General features: G+C 46.6%; 1 protein-coding gene across 1 annotated transcript in view; it reads right to left on the bottom strand.

Moving 5' to 3' along the window:
• Positions 1–322: 322 nt before the first annotated feature.
• The window catches only part of LOC139277602 (rho GTPase-activating protein 39-like), a 238,507-nt gene continuing 215,278 nt past the window's right edge, over positions 323–23,551 (bottom strand). The window contains exons 5-11 of the mRNA XM_070896288.1: positions 22,018–22,567; positions 17,876–17,968; positions 16,948–17,021; positions 15,967–16,166; positions 10,359–10,450; positions 8,295–8,464; positions 323–7,052 (exon numbers count right to left, since the gene is read on the bottom strand). Coding sequence (XP_070752389.1) covers positions 6,858–7,052; positions 8,295–8,464; positions 10,359–10,450; positions 15,967–16,166; positions 16,948–17,021; positions 17,876–17,968; positions 22,018–22,567 — 1,374 coding nt within the window. The 3' untranslated portion in view covers positions 323–6,857. The remainder of the gene's footprint in view (positions 7,053–8,294; positions 8,465–10,358; positions 10,451–15,966; positions 16,167–16,947; positions 17,022–17,875; positions 17,969–22,017; positions 22,568–23,551) is intronic.

The following is a 23,551-nucleotide window of genomic DNA, read 5'->3' as shown; positions in this document are numbered from 1 at the left end:
AGATTGGTAGCGATGGGAGGACAAGGACCCTCTGGTCCGCAGGTACAGCCGCAACGCCGGGGCGGTGTTTAGACCTTGCCCCCATGCGGTGCGTGTGCGCAAACGGACGCCGAACACTGCAAATACTGGCAGTGTACTATAACTGGGAACATGGCAGAAACGCAGAGTGGTGATTACATTGGCTGCGTGTGCATCTCCGCAGCAGGGTTGTGTTTGTTTTGGGGGTTGTTGTGCAGAGACTCCCACTGACCAGAGTAGATGCCCAACAGTAAATATTAAACACGCAGAACAACGCTCACACTTGAGACCATTTAAAGTCAGAATCTTGCACCTTTTATTTACACTTCTCTTGCAAAGAAACATCCAGTGTACACAAAAAAATTATTCTGCTTTTATACAACCTGTCAAAAAGCATCAACATTAACAGCATGAAGGAGAAGCTAAGTGCAAAGAAAACCATTTAAAGAAAACAGGAACAGCAATGTTTACAAGAAAGTTTACAACGCAGTGGTACACAATACTAACGCATATTTAAAATGATTCAGACACAATGTACAAAAAAAGGAACAAATTTGAAAGTGGTTATATATTTGGTTTTTCTTTTAATAAGATACAGTCTCCATACAACACACACACACACACACACGCACACAGAGGCAAATCCCTTCCCCAGTTTACTTAGTAAGTCGATTCCGCCCAGAGCTTAATATTTTTAGGCCACATTCAACCTCTTTTCAAACTGTACACGTCATCAAGTAAATACCGGACAGGGGAAATGAATAAATGATGTAGTTAAGCTATACTGGCTATGTCTATTCCCACCACCTGCATATTCCGAGGTTTATTTTTTACTTTGCTATTGTTACTGAAATCATCTGTATGTTTCCAGTCGCTATTCTCGGTTTCAATTTTGGGGGAACCATTTCCATTCTTTTGTACTTATCATCAATATACAGAAATACCGGGGGGAAAAAACTCTATTTACAAAAATTCAGTGAGTGTAATACCAGGTACTGTGCTGCACGCTGAAATACCTCCATAGGCTTGAAAGACCTCACATGACAAGGCAGGGGGATGTATTCATCCAGCTACACATCCAGCTATGCATGTGGCACCATAAAGAACAGGAAATGCTATTGTAGTCGGAAACACACATCGTACAAATAATCTTCCCCTCCATCATGGTGGTCCTACATTGGCGGATTAATAGGACTGGTTTTATCAACATGAATGGTCCAATGAGCCATTTCAAAAGGGCATTTGTAGAGCTTTTCTCTTCCTTCCTCTCTTGAAAGTGCCAACTCCTGCTGGGGTGGGCTGGTTCTTTAGAAAGGAGCGGCCCCTTTGGCACCTCGTTTGAGTCAGCCTAGCAACGTGAGGCGAGTGACGGTCAAGAGGCCAGTCAGCCTTTGAAGCTATTCAACTGCAGGGAGCATCATACCCAACCTTAAACCTGCTCTCACCCAACGTCTGCACATGAACAAGTCAGGCAGAGAGTCATTGCATTATAATCAGGAGTGGGGGGCCTAACTGGTTGTTCCCCCCTCATAATTGTTGCGCCCAAACCACCGCACTGGCTTTGGCCAGCTAACGTAGCCCACAATGGGAACTGAACACGTATGACTCAGTACAACATTGGGCAGTGCTCTTGCTTATTAGGCCATTGGGAAAGCAAGTTTGTGAAGCTTCTTAATGGAACCCATTTCAACGCACGGGTCAGCAATCGCGGGATCTTACCAGGGAAATGGGAAATTGAGGGCACATTGAAAGAAAATGGCCACCATTCGTTGAGCCTGGTGACAATATTCTAGCTCGAGTAAGGAGCAGCCAGCTCCCGCAGTGGCTCTCTGCACCCAGGCTAGTTCGCCGTGGGTTCACGCCTGCAAATCCAACACAACACACGGCCGGTCGCTCAGTCAGTCAGACAACAAGGAGAAGGCACGCAAGCAAAACAGCAGACTGAATCCCCTCTGTCCCCGAGCACCTCAATCACACAGCAGCCTCGAAACATTCTGCCTACCTGCTTTATCAGATGGGAAAGTCGAAAAAGTAATTGGGCGGGGAGCGTGAGAATGAGGAGCAGGAAAAATACCTTCTCTCTGCTACCAAAAAAAGTGCGCCGTTTGGCAAACGATTAACAAAGTAAGGTTTACTGCCAGGATAATTAGTTCCATCACTGTGATAATTATTGTTGTTTAACAGTATATAGAGTTACACAGAGACCTGCCCTTCCAGATAGCAGACCCTAGCGGGCTATAAATTTGTCTCGGCCAATGGCACAAAACAGGCACGATCGAATCGGCCGCCCATTAGACACAGTGCATAATATTCAGTTCCACCGCTCGAGACGAATTTCTCGGCCCAAGACTCCACAACGCCAGTAGCTGAAGGTTGGAGCACATACTCCTTTAGGTGTAGAACGGTTTAAAAATATATTCTGTACAGTTATATAGATCAGCAATATAAACTAAAGAGGAATACATATAAAGCAAGCTGCAATGCGGAAAGACATCTATTTGGAAAAGTTCTCTTTTTTTTACAAAAATAGGACATCTTGGGACCACTGAAACTGATACTTACACTGGCTAGACTCTGCTGCCGAGATGAACATTAACAGATTAGCCCTGGCAATAAAGAGAATGTGGGAGGGAAAAGGGGTGTGGACTGCAAAATTACACATACGAAAGAAAGATCACTTGTTAAACATTTAACCTTGCGGGCTCCCGAAGAGATTAAATTGGTGGGTGGAGAAAGGGAAGAGAAGCAGACTTAATTAAAGCCTTAGCACGATTATCAGACTGGCCATTTCTCAATCATTCTTGTTTAAAAAAGCGTAGGCCTAGAGTCAGGCACGCCTGTTCTTGTGCACACGGGGAATCACTGCACCTGAATGGCAAGGCCTGAAGAGCCCCCCCGATATTGGGTCTCATTGACATCGAGTTGCCGAGAGGACCAGGCAGCTCACAGGCAAAGCGTGAAGGAGAATCAGACTGCTGCCGACATAAAGCGCCCCTCGGGCTAGTGAGGGAGGGGGCGGGGGGAGAGAGAGAGAGATTCCTTTTTGGAATGGGCATTGCCTGCCATCTTTGTTCCTCACACCGCCAACCTGCGACAGAACCACGCACCTCTTCACGAGCTGGTGCACTGCAGAGGTATAAGCGCAAACCTGGAACCTGAGTGCTGAATGTTCCCACTCAGTATCTATGGAGACAGCTTGAGGCAGCGCCATGAGATGTCACAGCACCACGCCAGCTTTCTAGTTTAGGGTCTGAAGAGCCAGGACTAACTCTGTCATTTAAAGGACGTGAACTTGGCTCAGAGTCCAGCTGAGCGGAGCATACGTATGGGGACCAGCTCAGGTTTTTTTGGGGGGTCTACTTTAGACTGCGCGAGTTTGCAAAGAATGAAAAATTCTACAATCCAAAAACGAATTAAAGAGAAACGTTCCAACTGATTAAAAAAATTTTTTTTCCAATGCAGTTGATTTGCAAATTCAGTAAAAGTGATACAACCTCACTCTTAATGGGACCAATAATATCAATGGCACCCGTCTCTGGGTGTCTTACTGCACCGACCTCTGGACTAAAATATCTCAATTAGAAAAGTATTATAGATTGTGACACATGGAGTTACAAAGGTAAGGAATCACTTGGCTTAATCTTAGAGGAAAGCAATTGTGTTTCTTTAATGGGTTTCCCTCCTTCCATGGATTGTTGACTGAATGACAAAAATTGTTAATTTAGATCTCAAACACTTTCAAATGTTTTAATGTTCAAATTTTTGAGAGCCGTGCCTTGGGTTTAGAACGAAAAAGGCACAAGCGTGATCTAGTTAACGCTTCAAACCTTGCGATATAAATTCAGGGAAGTGACACATGGTTTGGACACAAGACACAGACATTTACAATCCAGCATCAATAAACCACATCCTATAAAAAAAAACAGAACAGCTGCCAAATGCTGAGCCACAACCAAAGGAAACAGGAAAGCAAAGTGAAGTAAAGCGGACGTAGTTACACTGTGCACACAAGCAGCAATATACTCCCAACGATGAGTGGAGAGCTCAGATTTGATTTGCTCTTTTCAAAAACTGGAAGGAAGCGGCTTCTTGTTCCCGGTTTATACTAAAAAGAGAGTGTAATCACATTGGGTCGGTATTGTGCGCCATTCAAGCTTAATCTCAACTGGTATAAATTACCCTCCCCAACACAAGTTCTGGGTCTTCACAAGAGATTTGCACTTCGCTTCTAAGCTTTACAAAAGGGAGTCAGGAGTTGTAACCTCGCTCTATGGTCTGTCCGGGTAACCCTACACTCTTAATACTAACTTCCATGGGAGATGGCAGTACTGCCAATGGAACTCAAAGCACCGATGCTTCCTCACATTAATCATCTCACAGGGACAATGACACCGCATATGGACATACTAAAAACAAGTTAGTTCAGCAGCTGTGGGAGAGAAAGAGAAAGAGAGCGTGCTGAAAGTGATGTAATCCCATCCACAAACCATTCACAGCTCCTCGAGACTTGACCAAGTTGCATTGCAGGCATCTGTGGAACTGCGCACAAACTGGACCACCTGATTCTCTCAACCCCGGGGACTGGACAGATTGAGGGGTGAATACTTTAAAAAAAAAAATTGCAGAAAAGTAGAACTCACCCAACCCCCCTGTCCCCCCTCTTCTAAATCACGTGATGTTAAAAATAGCAATGCTTATATTAAAAGATAAATTGATGGACCAAAGCCACCTCGTCCCAGTTAATGTACTTAATACAAACAGTCTTTGCTCATCCTTAATCGTTTGAGGATCAATTGTTGAATTAGGATATAAATTTACAAAATATAAATTAATTCAGTATAAAATGGCAAAGATTAAACTTAAAAATGTGAATAAAGCCAGATGCTCTCAGCTTCGAGTGAACTCCAATCAAACGTCCAAATTTACTGGGCCTGTGTGGTTTTTTCCTTCCTTAATTACTAAATTCAATTTGAATGCCATGACTGAGGGCTTCACAAACCTCAAAGCATATTTTGCCATCTCCCAGCATGTTTATTTTATTAAAGCTCCCGACTCAGGGACAACAGTCGCACAGTTGAACACTGCTGTGGGTTTTGGGGCTGATTTTTTTTTATAAAAAGGATAAAATAATCTGTGTGCTGGCAACAAGAGACGAGACATTTCATCTCTTTTTCTTTGAGACTCCAAAGAGTCTATCAGAGAAAAACACAAACTGAAATAATTAGCCAGTGCCTTAAAGACAAACATTCTTCACTTTTTGTTGTTGTTAAACAGATACTTAGAACAGAAATGAAAAAGAGGGCCTTCTTTTTAAAAAACATAATATGCTCTGGTGGGTACCACATCATCAGTCCGCAGATCATCATGGGACAGGGCATTTCACAGATGGTTATTTTTTGTTTAAAACTAAGCCAGAATGTTATATAGCCAGCAGCAGAATCACGTACAGTAATCTGTGGAATACAAGCACTTCTTCTCATTTAAGACAAACTTTTCAGTAAACCATGAAACGTTGCAAATTTCAGAGAGATTAAAATTAGGTGGGACTTGTGCACCAGATGAATCACAGGGGGCTGCCCTGACAACCCAATGTTCCCTGTAAGCTGCACTTTGTTCTGCGCGGCCTGCTTTTAATGCGCGGTCCCTTTAAATTTCTGCCCATACGCGGGACTTAGAATGTAAAAGCGGGACCGTTCCCATTACTGCGCGGCAGCATTGCTGACAATGTAACCTGACAGTCTTTTCACACACACACGGGGAACCCGATCAGGATTGGATCACGCAGAGAAACAGGCCCAATCAAAAGAAAATATAGAATACACATTCCATCTATTGGAAAACCAGGACATGGATTCTTTTTTGGGGGGGGGGGGGGGGGGAGCAGCTGGAGTAAACAAATCACCTGGGACAAAATTAATTGGAACATTCAGTCGCTCAACCACACAAGCAGTGAACCAGGGTGTCTGAAACATCCAGCAATAGCAGAGGAAGCATGCAGGCTGATACATTAGTTTGGGTTACTGGAAGAGTACAAGTATATTTTTTTTTTAAAAAACTCAAACTTCTCTTTTCAAATAAAAAGACACGCGCACACACACGCCTTTTTTTTTTAAATCCCTATTTAAAACACTGGGTTTTTCTTTCTCTCCAAAACAAAATGAAGATAACCAGTCACTATTCCCAATCTCTCCCAGTTTCGCCATACGTTTTCAATCCTCGGTCCGACATGTCAGAATGAGAGCCTTTCCGTATATACTAAACATCCCCACCCCAAAAGTGCAATGGTATTTCCCCTTCACCCTTTTGAGGACTGAAGCGTCACTGTTTTCTAGCTGGAGTATATCTGGGGGGGGTTAATCATTACAATATGATCCAACTGATGGCTTGATTTTCTCCACAATGAGGCACCTTTTAATTCTGACCAGTGCAATAATAACTGACTGTGCGCACGGACTGAATAGGCTTGAGTTATCATTTTTGGCTAAAATTTTTTTTTTAGAAAATAAACTCCATGCACAACACCTCAGACACAGTGGTCCTTCAGTCCCAGTCTCTCCCTGGATTGAAGTCTGCACCATTTTACACAGGGAAATGTAACTTGGAGTCAGCAGCACTAATAGGTGGCTCTGCACTGTTGCTCCAGGTTTCGCTTCGAGGCAATATATTTGTTTACGATGATTGTCCAAGCCACTGAAAAAAAAGGGGGGGGGGGGGTGTCATTTGGAGGGGGAAGAAACCGAGCACAAACACACGCACCGCACATCAAAGGGATTGCCGAGAGAGACGGGCGTGTGACGAGTCCGCCGGCCAGGCTACTGTCCGTATTCTCCCCGCCTCTCTCACAGGTCGCCTTTGATGAAGCTCGTGTCCAGGTGCACGATGAGCAAGCGGATGAAGGACATCTCCTTCCGCGTGTTCTCGAAAATAATCCGCGGGTCGTCGGACTGGCAGCGCAGGCAGTTTGGAGCCATCACCATGGCGAGGTTGTTGACGTCCATCTTGGTTTTGCTCACATTAATTGGCTGTGCAAAGATCTATTTAAAGAAAAAAAAAGATGGATTAAGCAAATGTCTTAACTCTCAGAATGATAATTTTAACTTTTTATGGGCAGGGCAGGAAGGAGATTGGGGGGGGGTGGGGGTGGGGGGGAAAGAGAGGGGTAAGAAGAGTAAAGGAAGGGGCTTTATCCAGTTTTCCCGAAGTTCTCTATGAATTGAACAAACTTTTATTTCCGTAATTTAAGTGCCAGCAGCAGTTAGGACTCTCAGACAACCAGAGGCTGCCCGTGCCAGGAACTGCCTACCCATTTACTCTTGTTTGGGGTGCATTTTGTTTTTCTGAAATGAAACAGTTTGTCTCTACGTAAAAACATTTAGCTGATCTGACCAGTGCAATAAGCTGGGAGGAGGGGGCGGTTACAATTGATCCAGCCAGTGCAACAGCTAGGAGGGGGGTGGTAGAGGGTGGGGAAGTGTTGCAATTTCCCAGTTTATGGAAGGGAGCAATAAAAGCTGAGGTTCCTGCTCCTGATCCAGCGTTCCACACTGGAAAGTCCACTGGATTATGCAGAGCTGTGATGCCCTCCTGTGGTCTGCCAACATTCATTGTCTCTACACAGCTTAGACACGATGAATGGACTTTAGAGAGAGGTGTTGTAGGGCAACTGTGCAATGTACCCTAGAGTCACTGGCTTGAGGGGAGAAAATATGGAGGAAATAAACCCACACCTCTGAATCAGCAGCAAAATAGAACATACACTTTATGAATATTCATAATCCATAGAACTGGTTATTGAGTCATCACATCAAGTTTGATTTAGGTGATAAGCTAGTGTACGCCTCCCTCATTAAACTTCTTTGGGTTGGGCAGGCTCTTTGGCCTTGGCAGCTCTAATCTTTTAATCTCAACAGCCTTCCTTTACTCCATATCCCTCAGTATCTTTATTTCTCCGTGTCTTTCAGAAGAAGTCTCTTCTGAATTCCCGATTTGATTTCTTGGTGGCTTTCTTATATTGAAGGCCTCTAGTTATGCTCTTCCCCACAAGTGAAAACACTCTCTCTGTATCCGCTCTATCAAAACTTTTCATAATTTTAAAGGTCTCTATTAGGTCACCCCACCCCAGCCTTCTTTTTTCAAGAGAAGAGACCCAGCCTGATCATCCTTTCCTGATCGGTGTACCCTCGGCATTTCTGGTATCATCCCTGTAAATATTCTCTGCACCCGCTCCAGTGTCTCTGTATCCTGTTTATAACATGGCGCCCAGAACCTGCACCTACCTGCAAAAAGTGGATGAGGTAACCGAGGACGAGGCGATTTATTTCAGGCAAAGAAGCGACGACAGCGACAGCCGCCTCGGGGTTCTCGTAGTTGTTTACACATTGCAGATAGAACTTCTGTGGGATCAGAGGCTCCTCCAGCTCTCGGTACCACAGCTTCAGCAGGGAGGCTGCAGAGGGGCAGAGGAACAAAAACATGCACAATGAGAAACAGGGGCTACTCACCTCAGACACAAGAGGGATTATGATGGAATTTCTAGTGAAAGAATACCATCCTTTACTGTTTTGTTTTATTCGTTCCTGGGATGTGGCAAGCCTGGCATTTGTTGCCCATCCCTAATTGCCCTCGAGAAGGTGATGGTGAGCTGCCTTCTTGAACCGCTGCAGTCCATGTTGTGAAGATACTCTCACAGTGCTGTTAGGGAGGGAGTTCCAGGATTTTGACCCAGCGACGATGAAGGAACGGCCGATATATTTCCAAGTCAGGATGGTGTGTGGTTTGGAGGGGAACTTGGGAGGCGATGGTGTTCCCATGCGCCTGCTGCCTTTGTCCTTCGAGGTGGTAGAGGTGGCGGGTTTGGGAGGTGCTGCCAAAGAGGTCATGGCGAGTTGCTGCAGTGCATCTTGTAGATGGTATACACTGCAGCCACGGTGCGCCGGTGGTGGAGGGAGTGAATGTTGAAGGTGGTGCATGGGGTAACTAACAACTTTAAATCTAGTCAATAGGTCACATGCTACCTCCTAATCCTTTTTTTTCAGATTAATACCCTTTTCACGTTACGGTTCATCAGCCTGTGCCAGCAATGACATTCTAATCAGAAGGGGGCCATTCATGGTAATTCACGCCGCGCACTACAGGATGCAAGCCCACACCTGTGAATCCTCATGGGATGAGGTCTTAGTCTTGGCAAAGCCTTTATTAATGCCGGCATTGCCACGTTTATTGCCCATCCCCAGCTGCCCGAGTTCTGGAGCGGAGGACATTAAAAGCCAATGCCGCGGTGTGGGACTAGAGTCACTGGTAAGCAAGACCGGGCAAGGACTGCACACTCCCTTCCCTGACGGACATTCGTGAATCAATTGTTTTTTTTACAACAAACTGGAAACTTTCATAGTCACAGATTTTGCCAAATTCAGTTTCACAACTCACCGTGGTAGGAATTGTACTCAACTTATCCAGAAACATGAGCGCTATACTGCAGGAAAATACTCCAGGTACTGCAAGTGTGAATATATATATATATATGTTACACACACACACAGGTACAACGTCCCGAAACTGGAAACCTCGGGACCGAGGCCATTCCGGTTTTCGAGTTTTTCTGGATTTCGGAGAAAAAAATCCGACATCCCAAATCCGGAAACCCCATGGCCAAGTTTCGGGTATTTGGGCCGTCGGGTATTTTTGCGTATTTTTTTTGGATTTATGTTTGAAAAAGGTACGTACACAGCTTTAAAGTCCGTTTTTTGGGAAATATTTCCGGATTTCGGACAGTGACTCTTGCAATCTGCACAGTATCCAATTTTTAGATAATTCCAGTTTTTAGAATTCTGGATTCAGGACGTTGTACCTGCACATATATATATATATATATATATAAAACCCCAAGAAAAAGCTGGAATAATCAGGTCAGGCAGCATCTGTAAAATGTAGGGTTACATTTCAGGTCAATGATGTTTCATCGGATTTGATGAAAGGTCATTGACCTGAAACGTTAACCCAACATTTCCTTCTCCAATATACTACTGTGCCCTTGCATAAAAATAAGACTACGCAGTACCCTTCTCTACCACAAGAGGTCCCACGTGAACCATGTAAATACTCAGCAGTTGGATAATTATGAAGTGCACCGAGAATGCCTATTATTGGAAAATATGACTGCTGCTCACTAAATTACAGACACCTAATCCATCTGGCTCCCCTGAGAAAGACTCTTGCAGACTAAATGGGGCACTTGCAAAGGATTCGTTCAACGAGGAGAAAAACTATAAATTGTAGGATCAGGAGGACGCCATTTGGCCCCTTGTGCCTGTTGCAGATTATATTGTGATTAAGGCAGTTACCTGGTATATGGGGGTCAGCAAGATTGTCTGGGATCCGCCACTGGTCAACCTGTAGTTTGAGCGCATTTACCTCATCGATATCCCCAGGCACTCTGAAAGCAGAAAGACACAGCACTTCAGTCACCTCAGGTTCAGGAGCTTAAAATACCCTGCAGTACGAGATTAAACAGCCAGGTTCTCTGCACGCAGAATTAAAAGAAACACAGTTAACATAGGAACATAAGAATTTGGAGCAGGAGTAGGCCATACGACACCTCGTGCCTGCTCCGCTATTCAGTAAGATCATGGCTGATCTTCGATCTCAACTCTGCTGATTCCCCTCGAGTCCAAAAATCTATCCAACTCAGCCATGAATATACTCAACGACTGAGCATTCACAGCCTTTTGGGGTAGAGAATTCCAAAGATTCACAACCCTCCAAGTGAAGACTTTCCTCCTCATCTCTCTCTTAAAAGGCCGACCCCTTATCCGGAGACTGTGCCCCCTAGTTCTAGACTCTCTAGCCAGGGGAAAAAAATCTCTCAGCATCTACCCCGTCAATGAGATCACCTTTCAATCTTCTAAACTCCAGAGAGTATAGGCCCAATCTATTCAATCTCTCATCATAGGACAACTTTCAAGGAATAATCTAATGGACCTTCGTTGCACTGCCTCTTAGGCAAGTACAGGTTGAACCTCTCTTATCTGGCACCCTCGGGACCTGGCCAGTGCCGGATAAGGGATTTTGCCAGACGGGGGGACGTCACGTTAAACTGGATGGTACAGGTACTGGACAAGGGGATATCGGGGCTGGCTGGCTTGGGACTGGGAGTATAGCAGAGAGACCATGGCGGGGGGGGGGGGGGGGGGGGGTGGATCACGGGGCCAGGCCAGCGATTGCGGAAGTCGGCAGCGAGGAAGGGCTTCAATTTGTTCATGTCGGAGTTTTGCGCATGTGCCACCTGGTGGCCGGGAATGGTTCTGGACGAGGGGTGATGCTGGATAAGGGAGTCCCGGATAAGGGAGGTTCAATCTGGATATCCTTCCTGAGATAAGGAGGCTAAAACTGTACACAGTACTCACTTAGAGGACATTCACTCACATTCCTTCCACAAGTCACTGAGCGAATGATCACTCGGAGACTGTTTCAATCTCAACAATTTACGGCTATCTATAAGCCCTGATCAGAGAAGATGCAGCACGTCGAGGAAAATGGTTACCAAGTGGGAGAGATGACCAAAAACATGGCCAGAAGGTAGGTAGGTAGGAAGCTTTAAAAAGGCGGGGAGAGAGGTAGTGAGGCAGAAGAGTTTGGGGGAGGGGTGGAAAGGGGGGCAGTTCCTGAGAGCAGGCCCTAAATGGCAGAAGGATTTTTACATACAACATACAGCACTGAAACAGGCCATTTGGCCAAACTAGTCTGTGCTGGTTTGCAATTTGTTATCGACGGTGGGAGAGAGAGTGGGAGAGAGAGAGAGAGAGAGAGAGAGAGAATGGAATGTGCAGGTGGCCAGAGTCAGAGAACCAGAGAGTGTGGGATAGGCCATCAGGCTGGGTGGGATTTTAGATGATCATTTTGAATTACATACGTTGGGGGACAGCGAGTCAATGGAGGCGATTGGAGGTGGGCTGCAGAGGGAGTGGGTTCTGGTGGGATTGGTGCGGAGATGGGTTGGTGAGGATTGGGGGGGGGGGGGGGGGTTGGGTTGGTGGGAATGGCTTTATAGCGGGCACGGGGTGGGGGTGGGTTGGTGAGGGTGGGGTTGGTGAGGGTGGGGTGGGGTGGATTATAGCGAGGATGAGGCAAAGTTGGGTTGGTGAGGGTGGGAGTTGGGTTGTGGTGATGCGACCCTGGAGAGCGCTGAGAATTCGGAAGTTTTTGCAGACAATTACATCATTTATAATTGCAGTGCAGTGTAACTGGTGCTTATAGCACAAACGAAGTTAGACAGACAAAGGTGCGTCTGATCAGAGAGGAGCTTGATGATAGCTTTGCAAACGTTCATGGTTTAACAAAGACTGCAACACCATTCATGTCCTGGTACTTAAGCCTTTCTACACTGAATGTTTTGGGGGCTTTCAAATCATTGACGAGCTTCCTCTCCCAGGTCACTGACAGCTAAAACTAGATATCCCAGATGAAAACTTCATCAGAGCCGACAAAAGGAAATAGCCAGGTCAGGCGCGTACCCCAGCGAGAACGAACAAGCGAGACTAAGGAAACACCAACATATTGTAACCAAACACCAACATACTGACACGGCAAGTGTCAGAAAATGGGTGCACAGTTGTGATCCTCTCATCCATCTATTCTCAGTAGATTTGGCGGGGCGGGGCAGGGGGGGAAGAAAGCAGAGGAAAGACATCAATGAAGGACCAATTGTTTCCTTCCTCCTTTGTAAAGATGGTTAATGTAATCAGAGAGGCTCCTCATGTACGTGTCCAACAGCTGGTTTGCAGGGACAATGCATCTGGAAGCACGAGTTACAGAGAAATGAAAATAAATTACTGAAAGTTCAGTACTTGGCGAGTAACTGCAACATACGGACCAGCAAGTTAAGAGTCATAGAACAGTACAGCACAGAAGGAGGCCATTCGAGGCTCTTCCCCATTTCCCTGCAATTCTTTCTTCTTCAAGTTCCAGTGTTTTCTCCCTTGGGCGGTGGCAGGGGACGAGGGCTGACTGGCTGACGGGGCGGGGGGGGGGGGAGAAAGAGACTACAATTGGCCTTAGAATCAACCAGAACTCTCTTCCTTTGAAAAGAGGGTTAATGTAATCAGAGGCTAACCACCAACATGTCAGAAAAAATCAAAGAGCAAGTTATCATTTAAATGGAGAAAGATTGCAAAGTGCTGCAGTACAGCAGGTACAGCAAGTGATCAGGAAGGCCAATGGAATCTTGGCCTTTATTGCAAAGGGGATGGAGTATAAAAGCAGGGAAGTCTTGTTACAGTTGTACAGGGTATTGGTGAGGCCACACCTGGAATACTGCGTGCAGTTTTGGTTTCCATATTTACGAAAGGATATACTTGCTTTGGAGGCAGTTCAGAGAAGGTTCACAAGGTTGATTCTGGAGATGAGGGGGTTGACTTATAAGGAAAGATCAAGTAGGTTGGGCCTCTACTCATTGGAATTCAGAAGAATGAGAGGTGATCTTATCGAAACGTTTAAGATTATGAGGGGGCTTGACAAGGTGGATGCAGAGAGGATGTTTACACTGATAGGGGAGACTAGAACCAGGGGGCATAATCTTAGAATAAAGGGCCGGCCATTTAAAACGGAGATGAGGAGAAATTTCTTCTCTGAGGGTTGTGGCTCTGTGGAATTCGCTGCCTCAGAGAGCTGTGGAAGCAGGGATATTGAATAAATTTAAGACAGAGATAGACAGTTTCTTACACGTTAAGGGAATAAGGGGTTATGGAGAGCGGGCAGGGAAGTGGACCTGAGTCCATGATCGGATCAGCCATGATCGTATTAAATGGCGGAGCAGGCTCGAGGGGCCGGATGGCCTACTCCTGCTCCTATTTCTTATGTTATGACCAAACAGCTGGCCAAACAGGGAATGTTGCGAGAGACATGAGGTACACGGATACTCCAGCAATCCCTGCTGGAAAGGTGGGAGGGCCAACGCCAGCTGAGGAAAGGAACAGGGTCGGCTGTGAATACCCCACACCCACCAAAACTAAAAAACCCCGGTGTCCCAGCCAGGGGCGCATTAACCACGGGGCGGATGGGGCTGCAGCCCCAGGCTCACCAAAGAACACAGGCCCACCAAATAAATGTAGGGAAAAAAATATAAGACTTCTCAATTGGGCTGAATAGGATAGACAATGAGAGGGGAAAAACAAGACTGAGGAAAATATTGTTTATTGGCCTAATGTGTACATACTTATTTTTGCAGAGACAAGATCTTTACTATTTGTATATTGTATAGGAATCTAGTACAGGTGCAGTGCCTAAAATCCGGAACCCTCGAGACCAAGGCCGTTCTGGATTCTGGACATTTCCGGACTTCCTATTTGTTTCTGATGTTACGAATCCGGAAACACCCGAGCCTAGGTTTGAGCATAGGAGGATGTCGTCGGGCGGGCCCCACCAAGGAGGTTGTCGTCGGGTCCAGATTCCGGAACATTTTACGCATTCCAGACGACCCTGCTACTGATCATCCCGGAGTCCGGATCTCCGGATTCTCGGAGCTGCACCTGTATTGCAATATTACCAGAACCAGAATATATACCTACTTGATACATTGTTGAATATACTGGCCTATGTTTTCATACTCAGAATCATAAATGTAATGTAATGAACATGAACAAACATAACTATCGGCCCATTTGGATCAGTTTGCCCAGGCCCAACAGGCCCTGGGCCCAGCTCACCCAGGTGGGCAACCGCCACAAAGGCAAAGTACCAGCGAGCCCCAATGAAGAGTCAGCGTATTCTGGAGAGATGGGGAGAGGAGAAAGCAAGTCATCTGTACGTACCCAATCAAAGCATAAGCAGCGAGCTAATTATTGAACTCTATAAAACACTGGTTAGGCCACAGCTTGAGTACTGAGTGCAGTTCTGGTCACATTACAGGAAAGATGTGACTGCTTTCAAGAAGGTGCAGAGGAGATTTACGAGGATGTTGTCTGGACTGGATAATTTTAGTAAGACTGAAAGATTGGATAGGCTGCAGTTGTTTTCTTTTGAACAAAGGAGACTGAGGGGTGACGTGATTGAGGTGTATAAAATTATGAGGGGCCTAGAGAGAGTGGATAGGAAGGACCTGATTCCCTTAGCAGAGGGGTCAACAACCAGGGGGCATAGATTTAAAGTAATTAGAGGAGAATTATTTCACCCAGAGGGTGGTGGGGGTCTGGAACTTACTGCCTGAAAGGGTGGAAAAGGCAGAAATCCTCACATTTAAAAAGTACTTGGATACACACTTGAAGTCCTGTAACCTACAGGGCTACGGACCAAGAGATGGAAAGTGGAATTAAGCTGAATAGCTCTTTTTTGGCCAGCACAGATACGATGGACCGAATGGCCTCCTCCTGTGCTGTAAATTTCTACTATAGAACTGTAACTGCTTTCAATTCATTTTGAGTTACTAATACCAACTCGGAAAAACAAAGGAATGCATGATCTTGGGCCAAGGGTAACTTCCTTAAATGCTCAGCATTTAAAACCCAGTCTCTCCATCAGACTCCACTCTCAGATAGCAGGGCAGTTTTGAATTTTAATCCTTTGTGTAAAGGAGGCTTTTGCTCTGTTTATTTTAAAGTAACGACCGAATTAAATGACCGTTACTTAGATTTGCAAGTTGTCACTTTTTGTTCAGGAATTTCTAGACTTTCTGATTCCACTTGACAAAAGAGCAATGTTTCATCAGCTGCATCCCGTGACCCTTCTCTCAAAAGGCCAAGACACAGCAGAACGAAAGTGGGTAAAGGCTTCACGGTTTTTCAAGGGCATGCAATTTTTCACCGGGAGAGTACCTGAAATTCTACAAAGCACATCAGTGGGTTCCTCCCCCCGCACCCTGCGCTCGAACCACTCAACTGTGAAGAGCTTGGGAGGATGTGCAGCGATAACGTGTCCTGCCCCACCCATTGGATTGAGATGCACAAACCAAGACCTTACCTGAAGATGCCTTCGACCTGCGCACCACCCAGGCCCAATACTTTATTGGACAGGTGAGTTTGAACCCAGGGCAGCTTCCTCTCTGGGTAGCGTTCCCGTTGTCTTTCCATTATCTCCTCCAACGAGCTGCCAAACATGGAAGGAGTCAGGATGGCATTTTTTGCGTGACGAATTTCCTCAATGGTTGGTTTTCTAAGCCCCTGTCGATGAAGAAAAACTCATTTCAGTCCAGCTTGGATATTAACTCTGCTAGTCAACGCCATATGTTTCTTTCTCTGCTTTTGTGTTTTGGTTTCCCTCCCCCACCGCACACCATGCCTTGCTCCTATTCGTCAGCTGATGACAAGTCCAGCTGACTTGCTCCAGTCCTCTTGTGTCAGCTGTGGCTCAGTGCGTAGCACCCTCGCCTCCGAGTCAGAAGGTTGTGGGTTCAAATCCCACTCCAGGGACTTGAGCACAAAAATTTAGGCTGACACTCCAATGGAGTGCTGCACTGTCGGAGGTGCCATCCTTTGGATGAGATATTAAACCGAGGCCCCAGCTGCCCTCTCAGGTGGACATAAAAGATCCCATGGCACTATTTTGAAGAGCATGGGAGTTATCCCCAGTGTCCTGGCCAATATTTATCCCTCAATCAACATCACTAAAAGATTATCTGGTCATTATGGGTGTAAAATTGGACACTATGGTGACACATACAGGCAGAACTGCTTTTTGCGCCCATTGTACCACATGCCAGATATTGAGCTTAAATTGAAGACATTGGAACTGAATATCAGACAGGTTTAGAGAGCAATAGGTGATGAGAACAAATAAAACGAGCATTCAGCTGCAGAGCGCGCGCACTCAAGACGTCATGACCGCCCGTTTCAGCTCCACGGTCTGGGAGCCCTATAACAGTGCTATATGAATGATGGCATGCAGCTTGTTCTTGGTCCCCATTACAATCAAACTCCCAAAGTGTGTGCACACACTCCGTACCTTCTTTCCTCCAGTCACAGCAACCTTCTGAAGCTTGCGGTAGCAGTATTTTGCGTACGTGCTGATAAGAAGATCTGCAGGAAAGCAAAGAAATAAACAACAGTCAGTCAAAGCAGATGCACCATTTTAGCGCGATGGAAAATCTCGCACGTGTTGCCTGCCCCTCAAAGTTTTAACTTCACCCTTTCAGGTGCTCAGCCCCACACACCAGATCCTGGTGTTTCAGTATTGGTGGCATGCTGTCAGTGACAGCACACCCGCACTGTAATACAAAGGGCCGAACCCTTTTTGTGGATCCCAAGCGTGGGTTACAAAAGGAACAGAAGGTGCGGACTGGTGGCGCATGGGTGCCACTGAGGAGGTCATGGCTGCCTATTCCAGCTCCACGCTCCGGGAGCCCTACAAGAGGGCCAGCACGCAGCTCACGCTCGCTCCCCTTTCCAATCAAATTCCGAAGACAGCAGTAGACTGTCATCAACACAGGGTGCTTCAGTCCATGCTGATTCAGCTCTCTTGCTGAATAGTCAGGCTCAGTAACCACCCAGCCAGTTCTGCTACAGGATTATCTGCACTGGCCGCTTACAATGTAAAACAAGAGAAATGTTTTTAAAAAAAACAGCACCGTCGAGGTTTATAGCCAAGGTTCCCAGGGAGCTTACATTGTACCCAATGCCTATTAAAAGCACCTAATTAAACCAAGCACTAGGAACCCACATAAAACACAAACTTCAACACCTGAAAAAATCATCAAATATACACGAGCACGCTGTTGATTTCATAGAATCACAGAAATTTACAGCATGGGAGGCGGCGATTCGGCTCATCGAGTCTGTACCAGAACCGACCAGTCCTTAATTAGATGGAAAGACACACAAACACAGACACCATTGTTTTAAGCACCATTATAGTCGACCTGCTCAAAACTTACCTTCTTCCTCCTCAATATTCTGTTTTCTCTTCTTTCTTGATTTTGCGAATTTCTTATTTTTCATTTCCAGTAGTTCCTTGATACGTTGGGTTACTGGAATTTACAGAAAAATACAAAATGAAAAAATACGGCAGAAGTGCAGAAAGATCACAAAACATGCGGCAGAATGCTCGCAATTTTACTTCTGTTGTTGCCGGGTGGCGAGAGGCACTTTTAAATGATACAAAAGCACAGCTGAGCACATTTCCCGACCTATGTGAGAACAACAGCGGCAGGTCGGGGCCATAAAAGGAGCAGAGCTGCGGGCCCTGGAACCAGCGTACCGCTTCAGGGAGCAGTGCGAGCTGGTGCAGGAGAGCGACGTCTTGGGGGAGGGCGACTGGATTGGATATCACCATAACCCAGGTCGCTGATTGGAGGGTGGGCAGATACAGCAGGAGCGGCGAGAGATTGTAGAGGGATGTGATCGGGGCCCAGGAGAGACAAGAGTTCGGGGCCCAGCTGAGGCGAGGGCCCAGGGGCAGCACGGACCAGCCCGCACTGCGATATGTGTGCACACCAGGTCCAAGCAGCAGAGCTGGTCTCCAGTCGTCTCGGTTAATCCTTGCCACTGGATCAAGACCTAGCTCTGTCAAGCCCGTGTGGTGGCTGGTGTGCAACGACCTCCACCACATGTTAAAAAAATTCACGCACAGGCATCTTCCACCCTTCAACATGTAGTTCGGGCCCTGGAATATCAGGTCCTTCATTGAAACACCTGTGAACTCATCCCTTTTTGGTGTGGAAGCAAGTCATCCTCGATACGAGGGACTGCCTAAGAAGGAGAATAAGAAGCGCAGTATTCCAGTCAGCTGGACTAGGAACTATGAGGAGATTACACAAACTAGGGTTGTATTTTCTGGAATTTAGAAGGCTAAGCAGTGATCTGATCGAAGTTTTCAAGCTAGTTAGGGGAACTGATAGGGTAGAAAGAAACTATTTCCGCTGGTTGGGGAGTCGAAGACATGGGGACATAGCCTAAATGTTTGAGCCAGACCTTTCAGGAGTGAAATCAGAAACACTTCTAATCACAAAGGGTAGCAGAGGTTTCGCAAATGGCAACTGATGCTAGATCAATTGTTAATTTTTAATTGGAGATTGGTAGATTTTTGTTAACCTAAGGTAGTAAAGGGTACGGGGCAGCGGCTCATATATGGAGTTCGGTTGCAGGTCAGCCATGATCTCACTGAATGGCGGAAGAGGCTTGAGGGGCTGAATGGCCTCCTCTTGTTCCTATAACCACCGACGGACCAAACATCTCATGTTCTGGGGGGCCGGGAGACTCACTTTTCCATGGGTCTTTATGAACGACTGCTCGATTCTTGGCTCTGTTGTGAATGGCATCTGATGGGAGAATGGCACTCAGCAGGGACGTAACCAGCACCAGGAGACAAGTTTTAGGGTTACGGAACCAAGGCGGGTGGATAGTATTAAAATACAGATCGGCTCAGAGCTGGGATGAGCAGGACTTTTACCTGTGTCGAATTTAAAGGTTGAGATGCAGGAAGGATGTTTCCCCTGGCTGAGGAGTCTAGAACTAGGGGTTACAGTCTCAGAATAAGGGGTTGGCCATTTAGGATTGAGATGAGGAGAAACTTCTTCACTCAGAGGGTGGTGAACCTTTGGAATTCTCTACCCCAGAGGGCTGTGGTGGCTCAGTCGTTGAGTATATTCAAGATAGAGATTGATAGATTTTTGGATATTAAGAGAATCAAGGAATATGGGGATAGTGCAGGAAAGTGTTGAGGTAGAAGATCAGCCATGATCTTAATGAATGGCAGACCAGGCTCGAGGGGTCGAATGACCTACTCCTGCTCTTAATTCTTGTGTAGCCGTGATCTAATTGAATGGTGGAACATGATCGAGGGGCGGAATGGCCTCTCCCTGTCCCTAAGCAAGTATTGCATTAACTTCCCTGGAGCTGGAGCAGAACCTACAAATAAATGCTCACTCTCTCTCTCTCTCTCTTTTGAAGGTTTGTCCAGCTGAGAGGAAATGCCAAGCTGGCAACCTGTGCTCACAAGCCGCAGCCAAAATGGCTCGGGAGCTGGCTTCTCAATAGTGTGCAAATGAGCAGCGACTCTCGCTCACACCGTCCTACCCGGTGAGGAAAGCTTGTCGCTTCTACACCGCCCTTGTGTGTGGCAGCATGTCAGCGGGCATGGTAGCATTGTGGTTATGTTGCTGGACTAGTAATCCAGAGGCCTGGACTATTGATCCGGAGAAGTGAGTTCAAATCCCACCACGGCAGCTGGGAAATTTAAATTCAGTTAATTAAATAAATGGTGACCATGAAAGTACCGGATTGTCACAAAAAGCCCATCTGGCTCACTAATGTCTTTTAGGGAATCTGCTTTCCTCACCCGGTCTGGCCGATATGTGGCTCCAGACCTACAACTGTGGTTGACTCTTAACTGCCCTCTGTGGTTCAAGGTGGCGGCTCACCACCATCTTCTGAAGGGCAATAAATGCTGGTCTTGCCAGCGATGCCCACATCCTATGAATTTTTTTTTTAAAAGCCCGGCCCAGACTCCATGGTGTATGATGGTGGGACCCCACACATTCTGCCAAATTACTTCAGCTTCAAAGAGATACTGAGGGCAACATCTGCTCTTTGTCTTAAGAATGGTAGGTATGTTGGAATTTCACAATGTATCAGGGGAATTCTCCTAATAAAAAGAATGAACTTGCATTGAGATCGTCCCTTTCATGTCCCCAGGATACCCCAAAGTGGTTCACAGCCAATGAAGTACTTTTGAAGTAGATTTTAAGTAACTACTAGAAGGATTAGAGGGGAGTTGAGGAGAATTCTTTTCACCCAGAGGGTGGTGGGGGTATGAAACTCACTGCCTGAAAGGGTGGTCGAGGCAGAAACCCTCACGGCATTTAAAAAGTACAGGTACAATGTCCCGAATACGGCTGTCCAAAAACCGTAATTATCCGAAAATCGGACATTTTTGAGGCGGTCAAGATGGCAACGAGGGACAAGGAAACCGGTAAACACCGGTAAAAAAATGAAGTACCGAGGGGATTGGGGGGGGGGGGGGGGGGGAGGGCGGAAATTGGCAGGCGGAGTGAACCGGCGGGTGGCGAGAAGTGGAGGATCGGCGGGCAGCGAGGAACGCCAACAGCGAGGTCCAAAATCCGGAAAAATCCCGAAAAACTGGCATGGTCTCAGTCCCAAAGCTGCTGGATTTCAGACCTTGTACCTGTACTTGGATATGCACTTAAAGTGCTGTAACCTACAGTGCTACGGATCAGGAGCTGGAAAGTGGGACTAGGCTTGATAGCTCTTCTTCAGCCAAAACAGACACGATGGGCCGAATGGCCTCCTTCTGTGCCGCAAATGTTCAATAATTCTATGAAGAGTAGTCACTGTTGTAATGTAGGAAATGCTGCAGCTAATCTGTAATGTAAATAATGACCAGTGATGTTGGCTGAGGGATAAATATTGGCCAGGACACAGGGGATAACTTCCCTGCTCTTTTTTGAAATAACGCCATGGGATCTTTTATGTCCACCTGAGAGCACAAACGGGGCCTCGGTTTAACGTCTCATCCGAAAGACGGCACTCTGCGTGATTCCAGAGGGTAACTGAGCCACAATCCCTGGCTCTGGTTCAGTCTCCTAGTCTGAGCGGAGTTAGCTGGGGTGGTGGCGGGGCAGCTGTACATGGCCTCAGCCCTCCGAGATTATGGATGGGAGAAAAGTAGCCAGGGCTCCTGATCCAGACTGCTATTGAGTGACTCCTGCTGCAGGTACGCTCGCATGGATATGATCGGGGGTTGGGGGGGGGCGGAGGGGGAAGGTGCTGTGACGAGTGAACCATGGCCACTTGTGTCGCGGGCTCCCGGTGCCCCCAGAACAGTCAATGTCTCAAGGAGCGTAGCTGAGGAAAGTGGTGAGGAAGATGGGGCGCAAACAGGCCTGAAACACGGCGAGCGCAACATGCAAAAATTATTCTTTTTCATCCTAATCTACAGATCATGGCAGTGAAGTACATAATATTAAATATTACACTTATGTACCCGACATTAGAAAGAAAGAAATTGTTAACCAATGTTTTATCGCATAAAAAAAAGCGATCACACAAGCTCACATACTTTTCACATCATGAGCAGGGTCAGTGTGCCGATAGATATACCCTTCCAAGTAAGACTGAAATTTGGGCGACGGAGAAAAGAAGGCTAAACAGACCGCCATAAGTTCCCAGCCGCAAGCCAGGCTCTGGTAGCAGAGATTGTCCGTGGTCTGCCTGCAGAGCTGGATGTACAGCTCGTCGCGGATGCCCTGCGTGGTCCAGCACTTGGTGACAATCACCAGGGCGATGGGAACCCTCTCCATCCGCGTCTGCCTGTCCCCCATGTACATCTGCACGAGCTTGAAGAGCTCGCAGGCGTCCTTCTTGACGATGCGGTCGCTGGTGACCAGCATGGGCTTCTTGATGGAGCCACCCACCCAGGAGAGCATGTTGGCGATGGAGAGCCTGCGTCGGAAGATCCCCCGAGTGTGCATGTTCAGGTGCTTGGCGGCCCAGTCCTCCATGCTCTTCTCCTGCAGGGGTTTCCGTAACGTGGTGTAAGGGAAATGATAGCCCACGCTGCAGGTCTGCCCTCTGGGGTCAAGCTGAGGGCTGCTGCCCAAACTCTGAGGCTGGAGAGGGGGAGGAAAGAAAAACATTGTAAGATTTTTTTTTTGCCAGCAACTTTGGTTTTAACAGCAGCTGCACGCACAGACTACATCACAAAAAAATCCAGGCCTTAATTATCTGAGCCTGAATTATTTCATGCGTTTTATCACCTATACTGTGATTTGGAACTAGGAACATAGGAACAGGAGGAGGCCATTCAGCCCCTCAAGCCTGCTCCACCATTCATTAGATCATGGCTGATCTGTACCTCAACTCCATTTACCTGCCTTAGCTCCATATCCTCTTGATACCCTTATTTAACAAAAGTCTATCAATCTCAAATTCTGAAAGCTCCAACTGTCTCCCAGCATCCGCAGCCTTTGGAGCTGAGAATTCCAGATTCTTACTACCCTTTTGTGTGGGGGTGGGGTGGGTGGGGGGTGGAAGTGCTTCCCGATTTCCCTCCTAAATGGCCGAGCTCTAATTTTAAGATTACGCCCCCTTGTTCAGCCATGATCTTATTGAATGGTAGTGCAGGCTCAAAGGGCCGAATGGCTTACTCCTGCACCTATTTTCTATGTTCTGGATTCCCCTCACCAGAGGAAATAGTTTCTCTGTATCTACCTTATTGAATGCTTTTAACGATAGGAAGGGGCAGTGCCATCCGAACAAAAGGCTCTGTAATGTATCTGCTTCATGGGTTCTTTGCTTAAGAATTCATAGCAACACATTGCTATTAAGAACTAGTTGGTTTATTAGCAAAAGGTTTAACAATCACACTACACATTACCAGTTCATCCACCAGGCTCACAACCACCTGCCTCATCATGGATCCCCCGAACCCAACTGGCTGGGGTTTTATTGAGTATTGTGAACATCACGTGACTGACTAAGCCACTCCCAACTCAACAGCTCTACAAACCTGTGGGCATACATTACAGGCTCAGAAAACACAAGGTAGTCAGCCTTCTCAGGAAGCTCAGTGAATTTATCCACTGGAGAGCTGA

This window comes from Pristiophorus japonicus, chromosome 12 (genome assembly GCF_044704955.1).
Source record: "Pristiophorus japonicus isolate sPriJap1 chromosome 12, sPriJap1.hap1, whole genome shotgun sequence".
Taxonomy (NCBI): Eukaryota; Metazoa; Chordata; class Chondrichthyes; family Pristiophoridae; genus Pristiophorus; species Pristiophorus japonicus.
The sequence above is the reverse complement of the archived record's forward strand: the minus strand, read 5'-3'. Positions and strand labels throughout refer to the sequence as shown.